Source organism: Crassostrea angulata, chromosome 7 (genome assembly GCF_025612915.1).
Source record: "Crassostrea angulata isolate pt1a10 chromosome 7, ASM2561291v2, whole genome shotgun sequence".
NCBI classification, from domain to species: domain Eukaryota; kingdom Metazoa; phylum Mollusca; class Bivalvia; order Ostreida; family Ostreidae; genus Magallana; species Magallana angulata.
This window is the reverse complement of record NC_069117.1, coordinates 32,270,621-32,286,900: the sequence shown is the minus strand read 5'-3', so window position 1 is coordinate 32,286,900 and position 16,280 is coordinate 32,270,621. Positions and strand designations below refer to the sequence as shown.

Below are 16,280 nucleotides of genomic sequence, written 5' to 3'. Positions count from 1 at the left end.
AACTGTGGTTTCATTAAGAAAATTCATTGGCATCAGTTTTCATGGATATGTTAATCTGTTGACAAATTAATGGTCCATTTTGAAAAACATGCTATCAATTATTTAACTTTGATGGACATTTGGCTTTTGTTGATCACCGTGAAATCCACAAAAATTGATGTTTAATCAGTATTGATGAAACCACAATTTATTGCATGGACAAATTATTTGGAAAAAAATAGTTCTAGAACTTTGCTATAAGTCATGCCTGGAATATGAATAATATGGCATCTTCAAGGCTCACTACATTTAAGCATTAAGTGGAAGTTACGGTACTTTGTAGATGTAGTTTTATCTAGTTTTAGGGACAAATTGTTAATTATGGTTTAGGCAGCTATGAATGGAATGATATTTTAATTATCGTCATGGTTACAACCTGTTAAATTGTTTATCAAGCTCAGAGATAAATATATAATACATAAGTCTATTATTCATGAAAATAAATGTTCATTTGCTGGTTATGTCTTATAGATTTATAAAATAACATCTCATATTGCTAGCAATAATGTGATTAATGAATCTGAGAATACTTTAAAAAAAAAAAAATTCAAGTTAAAAGGGTATTTGGTTTGTAAAACCTAATTTTGTACAGTTATTAAGTAATTTCAATACTCACAGCTCTATATATAATACTGCAATATTTTCTCTGTGATACTTGTGGGTATTTTTCAGGTTTAGATGATATTTTCTCACCATGATAGAAATTATTACTCACTGGTTTATGGAACTGGGTTTTTATAGAAGTATATTATGATTCAGGTGTTTCAACTTAAAAAAACCTTGCTTATTTGTAGAGATCAAATTCATTGATGTACATATGATATATAATTAATTGCCAAATGGTGTAAAAATTGGAAATAAATGCTTTAAATCTTATAAGGAATTACATTACTAATAATTGTTCATGTATATAAATTATGTCTCTTCTCTATAGTTAGAATGCATTAGCATCATGCCTGCTAAACTGGTTGGGGAATTGGCTCAGGGTTTCTAGGAAAGTTAGATGAAAATAATGAAGTTGCGCATGCATATATAGGCAGGAAAATAAACAGTTTTATTTACATGTATAAATTTTTGTTAGATTTAGATTTTAGATTTTCTCTAAAAAGACGTTTATTAAAAAATGGCTTATTGAATTGTATCTTACTCGTTGAAAAAAAAGCATTGTTCTTAAATTTTCCTATGGAAATTTAGGGATTAAGGGGGCAAATATAAAATGGTACATGTACCAAAAATTTCCTTGTGTACATCGATCAGTATAAAATCTTCGGTAAGATAATCAATGTAAGCGCATGTATTCATTTCATTATCTACTTGGTTGCACTAATATATTGGTTATAAAAAAACAGGAGACCAGTTTGAGCAAATCACCATGATTTAATTATTGAGCATACACTAGTATATGTATTGGACATTATCAGACACAGTATAATTACTTGTCTATATAAGAACTGAAAGAATCAAAATTGTATTTGATAAAACATTCTTTACATATATACAAAATGTTATGTGTTTTATAAAAAATCATATTTGCATACACCCAATAGACAACTTTACAAACTGTTTTTATTAAAAAAAATTTTTATACAGTCCTATACAAATATATATACATGTAGCAGCTGAAAAACTAAAATGAGTAAAATGATTAGAAAGACCTTTTTTCATTTATTAATTGCACATGGGGGGAAAAGTGCAGGTTTGACAGGTATGAACGTGAATGGGTTAATACTCAAAAGTAAATACATGTAACATGTACAGAACCAAACATGATCACAATGAATTTCTTCTCATTCTACATGGAAAAATATAAGCTGCAGAGGAACCAGTCTTTATTCTAAACTTTTGATCATCACCACTGTAAAGATGGAATCGACTGGAAAAATAGAGTACATTGAATTGCCCCTGAATACTGTTTGTATCCAAACTCTGTCGTTTACTTGTAGTTGTTGGACAATAAGATTAGATCCTGTGTGATAGCCATAATTGTATGAAGATCCATAATAAGCAATCACTCCAGCTTTTGGTGAACCATTGATCATTATTTTTGCCGTAAAGTTTCCGTTGTTTGCCTCAACATTACAAAATATGATATAGAGTCCATTTTGGGGGACTGTAAACACCCCTGTTCTTCTGTCATATCCTCCCCCCACTGCATACAAAGTGTTTTGAAACGTCACTTTTTCTTCTGCATTATAAAATCCACCAATTGCACCAGCTGAAAATGCAACTGTATACGCAGCACCTGTGTGATACAAAATCAGTCAGATTGAGACATGTTTTATGCATGTATATTTGTTTATATTAAAAATATTGAAAAATTCATTTGATTTTCATTTCAGTCCCAAAACAGAAAAATAAGAATAGAAATAATTTTTATAAGTAAACAAACAATAGTAAAATCTATAAGCAGAAAACTGTTCATATAAATGTCAGATATTGGACGGTCCTTGGTCCCATTTAATACAAGCTCTGACTCACTAGAAACATTTTTTCATTTTATTGCTCATGAACAACTTTGACAATCATTCTGCTTTATTTTATTTACCTGACACTATCCAAAAAGTGAATAACCAATCATGTAAGAAAAGATCAGTTTTACATTTGGATAGGGAATATTAAAAAAAAAATAAGAACACTAATGTTACAAGAAATAGACATACTAAGATACCCCAGTAAACAAAACAAAAGTGAGTATGGTTAATTACATGTATCTTTTTTTACCAAAAAAAAAAGAAGAAGAAATTTCCTCTTTTAAATCAATTTCATACAAAAAAGAATGACAATATTTTAGTAAATTGAATAAAGAGGTATAGCGCCTTTTTTCATTTATAATTTCGCCTACACCTGTGCTTGGACGGAAAGTACCTGTTACTTAAAATAGCCTCGGGTACCTAGCTGTTGCAATATGATTTTCGAAACCTATATAGCTAGATACACTGTACTGATTTTATAATGGTGTCTGTAACAACTGATTTGTCATATGTGTGTAACAGTAGTTGATATTCTGAAACGATATAAGTTCAAGCAAAGTGCAATGGATCTAAGTGTAAATAGAGTACATGTACAGTGTTAATGAAGAGAACTGTTTATATTGGGTGTACTCATGCTCAGACTGAATTAAACGAGATAATCTTTAAAAAACCCCACAAGATTAGATACGTGTAACTTAATCTCTCTATTCTGTCATGTTTCAATTTAAGTGAAAAAAAATTACTACTTAGTGGATTCGATCCAGCGACCACAAAATCAGAAAGACCTAGCTCCGCTTTACCACTGGACCACACATCTAACATTTTCAACAGATGCATTTTCAATATATATATCTATAAAAATTAGAAAAGACACTAATTGAAATATTTCTCTAATTTTCAGTACGAAGACCATGGCCACATACATTAAACCAAAACTAATCCATTTAATGTAAACGTGTACTACAGTACCTGTAGAACATCATTTTAATCGGATGTCTTTGGTTTAGAGTACGTGGTTCAAATAGTCAAATATCCAATTTTTTATCGTATACTAACTACTTCCTATGTATCCCTAACAAAACCTGAATATTTTAATGATGTCGTGTAAGATAATTTAATAAGACTCTTAGAGCAGGGTGATTGTGTAATTTGCGTTAATTTCTTTGAATATATCTAAACTAGATATTGTATAATATTGAAAATGTCTGATGTTTGAAAAGGCTATATTTGAGGCCAAATCGTATATTAAGTGCGCTATACCTCTTTGTTATATAATTCAATTATCTACAGGTAACTTATTGAACAGGAGTTGGTGCATCTTGACAACCTCAATATTATACACTGCTTTTTATCTAATTCACTGTCAAAGCTTTTTATCTCTGCAGAGGTCTAGGATCATCAGTTTGTCAGTCAATTGATGCATCTTTGCATGGACTTGAGGCATGTTGACCCCAAAGTAGGTAACCTGAGCCGAATGCTCAACTTCAAGTGAGCTTTTAATTCTATCACCTTTTATCTGGCATCCGTCTTTCCATCTGTCTGTAAACTTTTACATTTTTAACTTTTTCTCCACAACCCCATGGCCAATTTCATTCAAAATTGGCACAAAGCATTCTTGGGGAAAGGGATTTAAGTTTGTAAAAATGAAGAGCTACGTACACTGGCCCTCTTGTAGAGGAAATGATTAAAACAATTATTTAAAAAATGTTGGCATTTTAAAATCATTGGGCCAGAAAAGTTTAAACTTTTATCAAAGCCTCCTCAGGTAGTGTACATTGATTCAAGTTTGCCCAAATCATGATCCCTGGGGGTAGGGTGGGCCCATTTTGGGAGTTAATTGGACTAAAAAGTTGAAACTTGTATGGAAGCATCCTCAGGTAGTGTAGATTCAATTTTGTACAAATCATGATCCCTAGATCTTCATGATTGCTAGACCTTCATGAGTAGCTTGTATAAACACACTGACTTCCCAAATCACTTTCAAAAATTGGAAAATTGCGAACAACAGTGTATCACACACAAATCACACTTGGACTGTCAAAGAATATAGCTAGATTCGGTTATCATTATTGTCCGGTTAATATTTCATGACAAAATAATAAAATAAAGCAGAGTTCTTTATATCTAAAAATGTTCATAACAACAGACAACTCTAGTATGTGTTGCTTTATGGTATGAAAGGCAAAAAAACCTAGTATCAACACTGGGAGCCATTGTATACAAATACATTATCATTCATGACAACAATAGACATATTTCAGAAATCCGGACGCTTCACCTATGCGGACGATTGGACTTGGGAACGAAAGAGTCCGGATAACTGAGGCCCTACTGTATATTTGATATGTTTGCTCCTGAAGGTAAATTATCAAAATTAAGAAATTAATAGTTATGCAAATTATGTATGTTTATGTCATACAGATACTTGGAAAATCATTTGGAAAAATGTATCTGCAGTGTATAACAGAAAAATATAAAGTTATTGGGAAGGAAATGGTTTTTTTTAGAGAACTTGTACACGGGTACGAGTTCTTTATTAACAGAACCCATACCATTTTACAAGGGTTTGATTTTTCGACGGTGCAGGTATTCCAGGTATGCATGACTTCTCCTGACACTGGTTGGGGCAACAAATTGTGGGAACAATTTTTTGTACAACGGAGTGTATGCACACCTATAGGTTTAGAACTCAGAAACATGAATGCTATCATTTATTCATTTTAGGCAGTATATATACTCTACTAAATCGACTAGATATTACTGTATTAGACATTAAAATGCTGCTTTGATCAAAGTCATGACAATTGTTGCTCAGGTGCGCAATGTGGTTCCTCGGTTTCAGAGAGAGAGAGAGAGAGAGAGATCAACTAAAGTCATTTCAACCATTTGCACAGTCTATTAAATTACAGTATCAAAATTTTTTTATGTGAACTGTACTGCAGAACTTAGAACAAATGTAAACTGTTGTCAGAGTTTCAAATCATTCATAAGGTCATTTAATGCTCACTGATTTTCAATTAAGGTTTTTCTTGGGTTTTTCATTGTGATTTTTTTTTTATCTTAAACGAGCAAATTAATTTAAATTGCCTGCATATTGTATGCTTTTGATGAAATTCTCCTTCTATTTCTTCAAAAATGAAAGTTTCAGCATTAAGTTCTTCTCTTATAGTGTTTCTTAAAGATGCAGCAGTGAGCTAGATTAAGCTAATTAACAAACTTTGCTTCAATTGAAAAACCTTTGTATTAAGCAATATTAAATTTTAATAAAGATTTGTGATTTCATCTCTCCCTGTATTAATCTCTAAAACTGAACCTTGCAAATGAATTAGATTTGCTTATTATAATTGGTCTTGCTATTATAAACTATATTGAGTATTATAATTTTATATACCAGTTTGAAGTTTTAGAAGAGACTCCTTCAATTTCGTCACATCTAAGCCCAGGGACTGTGACATGTTCTGGACGTCATTTTTCGTAAGGAGTTGCTGTTTTTCCAAATCGGTCACAGAGTATTCAAGAGTTTTTGTTCTATTATCCACATTCTTTGTTCTATTTTCCACATTCTTTGTTCTATTATCCACATCAGATAACAAAAGTAATATTCTATGATCCTTCCATTGTAATTCTTTGATAGTACCTGATATATTCTTCATGAATTCCTGTTCTTTTTCTTGAATTGTCTGTTCTAAATTAAAGGTAATAATTTTCTCTAACATTCGCACATCATCCGGAGTTGTCATATTTTGCTGTAGGTACATGGTTTTGGAGTCCATCTTATCAAGTTTGAGTTTCATTGCAATATTTTCTGATAGTAGGAGCAAAGTTGTAGAATTTAAACTTCCAATATTTTCATCACAAAGTAAAGCAGCTGTAGATACAGAAGAATTCATTGAATTAAGCCTTTCTTTCAGAACTCTATTCTCTGTTTTAAAAACTTTGAGAGAATCTTTCAATGAAGTAATCTCCATTTTGGTTGTATGGTTAAATGCTCCAATCTGAGCTGTTAACAGTGTCTGCTGGTTTTCAAATAACTTCTGCTGCTGTAGCAAACGTTGATTTTCCAGCTTAAGTGAAGCAAAATCCAAAAGTACTGAGTTTAAGGTCGTTTCTAAATGAAGCAGTTGTTTCATGAAGATAAAATCATGATCTTTTTGTTCAGTGGAGGGTGCTGAGATATTGCTTTGCCCTTGAAACAAAAAGCCATTAGACTTTAAAATAATACAGACAAACACTGGAAGACTGGAACCCCAAAACATTTCTGGTTTCGACTTATCCAATGGTTAAGAAAAAATGTTAACTAATACCTACAGGTACCTAGTTATATAAGTATTATATAATTGTGTTATCTTTGTCAAAGATATAATATCAAAAAGCAAATAACATTGAATGATTTTCAGGGTATATGACAACTAGAGCAAACTAACTTCGATATATACATGTACATCTGAGATAATAAAAATGAAAATCTTTATGTATGAAAAATTAATCATATTACCGGTACGTACATGTACTGGTAGTAGATAAAAAATGATAAATATAACAAAGTATAACATTATTATAACTATAAAAGTTGAATGTGAACCAAAAGCCTGTCACTCAATAAAATGATAAATTATAAGCTCTTCCAATTATTTAAAGTGATACCATGCATATGCAGTGAAGGAAGAGATTTCAAAGGACCTCAGACTTTAAACTATAGCCAGATATGTTCTATGACATGGGGTCTTTGGAAATATAGGTATCAAGATAACAATTATGTATATGCAATTAATTTGTAACAAATATGTATTGCATTTTCATACAATATAGCATTTTAATAATTGGTTATTCCAAGAGTTGTTCCCCTTGATACAGAGCAAAGAGTGAAGATATAGCTAGTGAGAAATCTTGCACCTGAACGAATTAACAAGGCCCATTAACGTCTGTTTTCTATAAAGTGTAAAATTTAACATATAGAAATTCTCCAATAGATGATCATTCATGTATTTATTATAAGTTTTGAAAATCAATGGTAATTCCAAAGAATCAATATTTGAAACAATTTATACAAGCTAATCATAAAAGAGTGGGGATAAAAAAAACTTACATTGTGTCATTAAATTCTAAATAATTTGTGTAACATTAAGAAATACAGCTATTTAACAGACAAAACCAATGAACGATTCGCGATACCCCGATCGTCAAATCAGCCGAATCACTCAAGGAACTAATTGTACTGGCACCTGTAAAGTTTACGGTGCGTTGCTGCTGTAAACATCCGCTGCAAACAACGATATGTTTCGAGATTCTGAATGGTCTGAGGAGGCAACTTAATCGCCGATGTTATGAGTGACATCCAGCTGTACAACAAGGTACTCCCGGTTCAAATTGTTCTGTTTGTTTGGTTGTTCCTTAACCTTTTCGGTCTAAAACAACAGAGGAAATACTGGCTACAAATACAGAAATAAGTTTGAGGGTTTAAAAAAAAAAGAATTAAGATCAAAAAAGAATTTACAGACTGAAACCATAGCGAAAGAGTAACGTGTAATAGTTAGCGTTAGAATTGATTAAGGTATACCCACAGGGGCCTCTCACAAACCTTTTGTCTTCTTACTCAGTGACCACCCCTATACTATACAACAAAATATTCTATAATATACGATATGTTTAGTATAGGGGTGGCCACATAATAAGAAGATAAAAAGTTTGTAATGAGCTCCTATGCTTCTGCTTGCCAGCCTATAATTAATGTTCTGTGACTCAATCTATATGCTTGTGTTGAAAAGATGTAAGGGAGGTTGATTTATTTGTATCATCTTAGAAATATATTGCCTGACAAATATGGAGACAGTGGACTTCAATGTTTATTAAAGGGTTAAAATAAAGTGAATTTAGCTGTTCTACTACGTTAGCACAGTTGTTCAGTACGGAATCTGTATCAATAATGAATGAGAATGCAGCTACCATAAAAGATTTTATGGCTGTATTGTGAACTTTCAGGCTTTAGATTCAGCCTGCTATGTGGGCAGTTAGGATGGAAATTTAAGGCAAGGCAGTGCTGGAATAGAAAGTTAAGCTGCCACTTCCCATAATTAATTTTTAAAGCTCCTAGCCCAGGGATAAGCATCATCACAAGCCATCGGTTTTGTGTACATTTTACTTCTACAAACAGTTTGTGGGTGTATAGGCCAAATGGATACAAAACCAGGCTTGTCTGTAAAAATTGAAGTAGATCGATCTATAGAAGGAAGAAATAAAAAAGTAGAACGGGGGTCTGGGGGTCTAGCTTATCGCTAGGTAATTATGTTGGTATAGACAGGGGAATTCCATGTCCCTCGGGTCTTAGAGACAACCCTGGCTTGTGATGATGGGATTAGTTGGACAGAAACGTTAGATATAGTCTTATTTTTGACAGAAAACTGATATGCGATATATATTATCATTCTGTATATATTCCTTACATTGATGTAGGGCAGTAATTATGAAACTATATAATTTATCTGTATAAGCCAAAAATCTTGAATTTTTATTTTATTTTATACAAAACTATTATAATATATATATAATAATGTAATCCTAATTTTTTTTCAGAATATTTTGTCTTGTTTTTATAGTCCAGGACTTGGGATCATGAAGCGCGTTTTAGACTTATACGTCTAAATTTCGGTCATTTATGAAATTCTAATTTGCCATAAAGTTACCTGGTATGTTTAAAATTTGTAATTATCAACATTATAAAGAGACACATTTTATATTAAACATTTCATTTTAACAGTGTATTTACTCAAAAGACAATATGACAGCTAGTTTACAAGTTTTGACTTAGGTATATAAGATTGCTTCATGATCCTGTGGTCAGGTCTATATATAATAGCATATACTGCTCCAAGTTACATGCATGTTGTATAAAGTACAACATACATTAATTAACATCAAAATTATATTCAGTCCTGAATTTATTCATCAATGCTATCCAGTGAGATTTACCAGTGGTTACTGTACAAAAGAGGTGTATATCTATCGCTGTGCCTCACTTTTGCACCACACTGTATTTTCCAGAAGATGGTTACTATGGAAACACAAGAGTTTGAAACTAATCCAGAAAAAAGTAATATAATATAAATATAGCAATGTTTTTGGAAACTTCTACTCAATCAAAGAAGTTTTTTACAAAAATAAAAAGAAGAAAACTCTAAGCTAGAAAAGAAAGGGGATCTCAGGCAAACCAATTTTTTTATATTATAATGTTGATGAAGTTTTGAGAGTGTGCTCATCACTTCCTGTTCCGGTGAAGCATGACGACTGCCTATCTGCTGTGTTGTGTCCGCTGTAGATACAGATTGCAGAGTTCTCCCTACCAGGCCACATGTAGCAGCAGTTATTTGGTAAATGACCTGCTTTTGTACTGATTGCAGAGATATTTGCAGAGGGTGGATCTAAAAGTTTACCAACTTTTACATTATGAACTTTCATAATTTTTTTTGTACAGTACGTGTACTAAGGGTAATATTTTTTAAGGTGCTCTTATATAGCTGTCATTTTATTTTTCCATATTTTGAAATGCCATACTGTTAACTTCAAGAAGGCTTTACATACAGTACACACTTGCTTCCAATTTCACTTTATCCTTAATTGTTACATATATATTGCATTGCATATACGACAGTATTATAGCAGTTAGAGTCTTAGTAGAATCACAGTCTTTACAATAACTGACTCTTAATTTGTAAATGGAAAGGTATTAAGATGATTAAATTTGACTTTAATAACAATATTTTTGAAAATTAATTGTGATTTGCTTTTAGCATTGTGCATAGATCTAAATATTTAGATTGGAAATTAATCAAGTATCCTCCCATTCCCACTACAATGATATTTTTCATGAATTTAAATTGCATACTAGATGTTATTTACTGTTTTCCTTAAATCCATAAAGTTTCTATCAATGAAATATACAATGTATATGTTATAATCAAAAATGACATCCAAGATGTTCAATGGTGAAGACCCAAGTACTGAGTTTAAATTGATTTGAATCTTGTCTTATCAATTTATCAGCTATTTATAATGGAACAAAATAACTTTAGGAATTCATTTGGTTGTCAAAGTTTGTCAAAGGAATTTGTTAACTTTTAAAGTAAACATTTGTCTATCAATATTATGAATGGCCCGATTGTTCAATTTTGAGCAAACTTTAAGATATATATATGACTTTGTACAATTTCGATGTAAGTATTAGGAAGGGTACGAGCCTGATAAACATGAAAAGGCAATAAGTAAAATTGGGATCTCCACTAGTAATACCAACCAATCAATTTCATACAGAGAGAAAACACAATGGCAAATACATTGACAGGAAATATTGGAATTTCTTTTCTTTTCTGTTATTGATTTCTTTTTTTTTGGAAGTGGTGCCCACCTTATACTAAGTGCCATGTGTTCATTTTGATCAATTTTTCGCTACCGTATTGAGGGGTGTTTTAAATTAATAATTCCGTAAAAGAAAAAAAGAATGGTAGTACTGGGTGTATGTCGCAGTGCTTAACCCATTGAAATCCGTTAGCAAATACCAGAGGGAGACTTTAAAAACCTTCTGCATGTGTTTTGTGTGTCTTGTGGGGGTCAATATCTGACCTGTTTAAATATTGAATAGGACCATAGATTGACTCTCTGCCACCACAATCAAGACTCTGCTAGGCTGCCCCCCTTATCTTCTATCTCACTACAAATTTAAAATTCATTCTTCGCTATCAAAGTTATACCCAGCACGCTTTGCTACTCGACAGTCGTCTTTGATAAGTCACTATCCAAATTAATTTACATTGTTTAATTGTGTTTTTTTCTGTTGTTTTTTTTAAAGTCTTGAACAACCTGATGTTATTTTTAATCAGTGATGAACAGATACTTGTCTTGGGTTTGTAAGTTACGAAGAAAAAAATTTAATCTGGCATGTGGCATATATTAAAGATCAAAATTCTAATCGCAGTGCTGGAAATATAAAAAAAAATGAAAACAATCGGTTAAAGAACTGGTGGTGTTTCGTTCAGTAATTTAACATTGATGTGTTAATAAGGGATTAAATACACGGATCAATATTTTAAATGAGTTTAATTGAACGCAAGTGGATCTATTTATTGAATGTTTGCAAAGGTCAAATGCTTTAATCTGTTTGGGGTCCATTGTTCTGTAACTGACTGTGAGGTGCAGCGGACTGTTAATCTATAAGGATAGATATTTGTTTTACGGGTTGTTAATGAAATGAAGAGGATTGTTTTTGTTAACATGCAAGTGACGTAATTATATTAGTTCAGCTGTGGACTAAAATGGGATTTGAAAATCAAGATCAGGTGAGAGAAAAAAATAATTCTATAAATTATTGAAAAATCAAATTGACAAAAAGTGCTGGGGGGGGGGGGGGGGGGGAGAGAGAGAGAGAGAGAGAGAGAGAGAGAGAGAGAGAGAGAGAGAGAGATTATTTGATTTTCTATGTAGACTTTCACAGATCATTCTTACCAACAAAAAAAATATTCAGAGGACTGGTTTTGTGCCAAGAATTTGAAGCAATAATTTAACTACTACATGTATTACATGCAGTTATATGTTTATTAAAACGGTTTGATATTGAATAGCAGCAAGGCTGTTAGGCTTAAATTATGGTATGTACCTTGCATTGTATTTCTAGGTCAAAGTAATGAAATAAGATATACCGTGCATGTTAAGTACATTTGGGATTCTGATATGTTGTCCTCATGCATTCTTTCATCATATTTTTCCAAATTTTATGTATCAATAAATTCCACAGGTCTTGAGGTTATTCATCAATAGCTTAGAAGAGTTGAGACTATTTTAGTTATATTGTTGTTTGTCTTTCAGATATCTGGAAATGACTTAACATCAACGGGGCCAGACAGGGCCCCTAATCAATCGGTGAGTATCATAAATTTCTAATTTCATTGTAGAACCTGTGTGGGGTCCCATTCAAAATAATTTTTTATTCAAAGCTGAAAAATACGAACCACCAGGTTAAGGGGTAAATTTTGGCTGCATAAATCTGAATGTCAAGATGCGGAGTTTTTATTAATTGTTTGTTTATGAATTAACTGAAAAAAGCATATTTCTTTCAGATGGGTGAGAGCACTGAGGAAAACATCCGTAAAGAAAATGGAGATATCAAGAAGCAGGATGCGGTCACTCAGATGCATGCGGCCGCTGTCAATGGAGACAAGGCCTTGCTGGCCAAAATCATTGTCTGTGAGTGGAATGTACACCTTATCAAATATAAATCTGTTTTGTAAGGCGGCCTGGCCAGGCATACCTAGCCTTCATCCACTATGGATATGCATGCCCATCCATTTTTCTAACGAGAATAATGAGATACATATACAGTACAAAAGTGCTTTCAAATGCAGAAGTTGATGAACATTTTTTCTGTTATTCCTAAAAGCTTAAGTTAGTGACATATTGTTGGGATCTTTTAAATACAGTGTACAAGTATATGGATAACCAGAAAATGCATACTATATTTGAGTTAATTAACAAGTCATGTTTTTGTGTAGCTTTTAAAGCAAAAGCAAATTTGGTAAAAGAAATGCACGCAAATGGTGAAAAATATGATTTTGTTCCCTTAAACTTAATAAAGGAAAAAGATATGGAAATTAGCTCTTCTTGAGAATATAGTTTCTTTGAAAGACAATTTTCTTCTGTGAAATATCATTCAAGTACATGTACAGAACAATTTTATGATCATGTAAATAAAAGGGTATACATGTATATATATGTATGGGGTACTAGGAAATGGATGATTCTATCAATCCACATTAAGTCAGTCTTCCAGAATGTTTGGGATCTACATATATGCATAAATGCAATTACAGTAAAACACGGTTATAGCGAACACGCATATAATGAATTGACGCTTACAGCGAAGTGAATTTCATTCCCCAAGTCTCTATTTCATGTTGTAAACTTGACGGATATAACGAATTACGCTTATAATGAAGTTAAATTGGCCGTCCCTGGGACTTCGTTATAAGCGTGTATTACTGTATACATGTATATCTGAATTATAGCACATAAATGCTAGAGATTCCTAAAGGTAAATTTTGATATACACATGATACAGAATTTAATTGTCAGTTTTTAAAAGAACTTGATTGTCCTTTTATTTATGATTTCAGATTAGAGCAAATAACACTTTTTATTCAGTTTCTTAATTCATCCTGTTTACAAAAAAATAAGACAAACAAAAAAAACCACTGCTATATTTCTCTCTAAGTTTAATTATAATGGACATAATAAAATGGACATGGAATAATTTACAGCCAGTGGACAAGAAATTGACCATGGGGATCAGTTTGGGAGGACTCCTCTTATGTTTACCATCCTTGCTGATCGGCTGGAATGTGCTGAGTTGCTGCTGCGGGCGGGAGCCAATGTGAACTGTAAGGATAAGGGCGGTCGCACAGCTCTACACTGGGCCGCTCACAAGGTAGGCGCTAGAGGAAAGGAAATTAATTGATGTACATTGTATCCCACATTGTCTTGATTCATGTACATTAAGTAATTTTTAAAAATATTTGTTTGAAATGCATGTTGGATCAGTCTATGGATGCATGTTTAAGGCACTTGACAAAGAGCACAGTATTAGAAGTCTGTAGCAATTTAAATCAAATGCAATTAAATGCATTTTTATATGGGTATCATAAATAAATTATTTTAAAAATAATTGGATAAAGAGGACAAACAATTTTGTGGAGTAACAATATAAAACGTAACATGTTTTTCAAAATACTGACCAGAACAGTGTTTTGAAGTTTGTGATAGAGGCAATTCAATATTTATAGTTCATGAAATCACAAATAAGATGTTAAGTTCAGAACATTTCACCCATGCTCTCCTTAATCTAAGGGTAACCTGAGGATGTTGAAGTTACTGCTGTCTAAGGGAGCCAGTATACGGGACAAGGACAATGAAGGACAGACAGCAGTACATCTGTGTACACGACACAAGTCACCCAAATGTATGGCGCTGTTGCTACGGCAACTCTCTCCCGGTGAAATTGATGATCAAGACAAAAATAAGGTACTTGTGGTATAGAGTTATTCATATATTAGTTTAGAAGTACATGTACATGTATAAAAAAAATTTAAGAGTTTCATACATTTTGTAAATTTGTTGAATTCTGAATTTCTTTTTCACAGAGGACTGCACTCCACTGGGCAGCTTCCTATGGCAATATGGAACATGTGAAGATGTTAATCAAACAGGTACATGTTTGAATGAACAAATGTACTGAATAAAAGGGGAAATTAGCTTATTAAACACTTTTTTCTTGCCAGAATCTAGCCTCAAAGTATGAAAGTTTTGAAACTGCATGAGTAATGGAAGTAAATGTTTGCAATTGTGGCCAAGCAGTTCTTGAAATCTTGAAAAAGTTTAAAACAACTTTGCTATAATGACCTGCTATGTATTAATTGGAATGATTTACCAATAGGACTCAAACATTGGCATCCCTGATGTGGAAGGGAAAACTCCACTTCATTGGGCAGCCAGTAGCAGGGATTCCGAGGCGGTCAACTGTGTCAAGACAATCCTAGTATGTACATGTATATGTAAGGCCTAAAAAAAAAAAAATAGTGTGTTTAGGGTAACACTGATGAAAAAATTTGGTTAGATAGGTGGGGATTTTTTTTTATTTTATCTATTTTTTTTTGCCTGAATCCTAAGAATGTTAGTTTGTTTCATATTTAAAAACGTATTTTTTATTGGAAATAAGATAAAATTCACAGTCGGATAAAATCAGGCATCTAAAAATGGTAGGATCGGGCCATTTTTGTAGGTTAGGTCGGGTTACCCGAAACACACAACTTTTTTTTTTAGGCCTAATTTAAACATCTTGCTTTTGATTTTTCTTTTACATTGTATAATCAGATTAATCTTGCTTTGAGTTTGTATGCAGTCTGACTGCGATGTTAGTGTATTCTATTAATGAATTTTTGGGGTCTTTCAAGTTCTTAGAATGGATGGTTAAAATATATATAATATGAATAAAGCTTTAAGATTTATTGGACAAAATTCTTTTCATAAATAAGATAATTGAAAACAAAAAGTAAAAATACTTAGCTGACTGTTGTTTATTGCTGTTATAGGAGACCACGCCCAGTGTCATCAACTGGCAGGACTACGAAGGGAGAACGGCCCTCCACTTGGCTGTAGCGGATGGAAATGAAGCCATTGTCAGAGCATTGGTAATAATGATTCATCATGAATTCTTAATTAATATTGGTTACCATTAAAGGTTGATTCATTCCCAGAGTTTCAACAGAGGAAAAATATGTTCATTTGTTCCTTTATCACAAATAGTTATGATTAAACAAATTTTCAGTTATATGGTTAATAAATGCATCATCTTTTTTTTTTTTTAACCAGACCTCGGTGGAGAACTGCAATGTGTCGGCCTTAGACAATATGTTTAGGACACCACTTCATTGGGCTGCTGTGTTAGGTATGTTGTACATGTACCTGCATTAATCTTGAATCTGTAAATTCAAAAATATGAAAATCCCTTCAGAAGGCAGTTTATGCTATATTTTTTGTTTTTGAAAATTAATTAAATTCTTTTTATTGTTTTATTTATTCTTTTTTAGGGAAAATATAAAAAAAAAAAATCACTACCAATCTCTTTCAATACTTATATAGAATGGTGATTATAGAAGTTTTAGTGATTAAGAGATCAAAACATCTATTGAATTTTTTGGTGGAAGATGATAATAAATTGATTAAATTAAGCTT

At 32.3% G+C, this 16,280-nt stretch overlaps 2 protein-coding genes across 5 annotated transcripts in view; one reads left to right on the top strand and one right to left on the bottom strand.

Annotated features, from left to right (window-relative positions):
* Positions 1-9: 9 nt before the first annotated feature.
* LOC128156891 (uncharacterized) lies at positions 10-6,796 on the bottom strand. Its single transcript, XM_052819218.1, has 2 exons — positions 5,902-6,796; positions 10-2,281 (listed from the first exon to the last, which is right to left on the bottom strand). The coding sequence occupies exons 1-2, from the start codon at positions 6,764-6,766 to the stop codon at positions 1,869-1,871; spliced, it is 1,278 nt and encodes a 425-aa protein (XP_052675178.1). The 5' UTR covers positions 6,767-6,796; the 3' UTR covers positions 10-1,868.
* Positions 6,797-7,708: 912 nt separating this feature from the next.
* The window catches only part of LOC128192385 (inversin-like), a 35,550-nt gene continuing 26,978 nt past the window's right edge, over positions 7,709-16,280 (top strand). For 2 of the 4 annotated variants that reach the window (XM_052865010.1, XM_052865009.1), the window contains exons 1-9: positions 9,768-9,874; positions 12,363-12,416; positions 12,614-12,740; positions 13,811-13,977; positions 14,397-14,570; positions 14,690-14,755; positions 14,983-15,084; positions 15,638-15,736; positions 15,918-15,993. In XM_052865010.1, the coding sequence (XP_052720970.1) occupies positions 9,785-9,874; positions 12,363-12,416; positions 12,614-12,740; positions 13,811-13,977; positions 14,397-14,570; positions 14,690-14,755; positions 14,983-15,084; positions 15,638-15,736; positions 15,918-15,993 (955 nt within the window). In that variant the 5' untranslated portion in view covers positions 9,768-9,784. Of the gene's footprint in view, positions 7,862-9,767; positions 9,875-11,290; positions 11,837-12,362; positions 12,417-12,613; positions 12,741-13,810; positions 13,978-14,396; positions 14,571-14,689; positions 14,756-14,982; positions 15,085-15,637; positions 15,737-15,917; positions 15,994-16,280 lie in introns of those variants that run through there. The other 2 variants (XM_052865011.1, XM_052865012.1) reach the window with 2 other exon arrangements.

Coding starts and splice junctions, on each gene's coding strand:
- LOC128156891 (XM_052819218.1), bottom strand. CDS start 6,766: ATGTTTTGGGGTTCCAGTCTTCCAGTGTTTGTCTGTATTATTTTAAAG. Junction 2,282..5,901: donor TCTTCTAAAACTTCAAACTG/GTATATAAAATT, acceptor TGTATCACACAG/GTGCTGCGTATACAGTTGCA.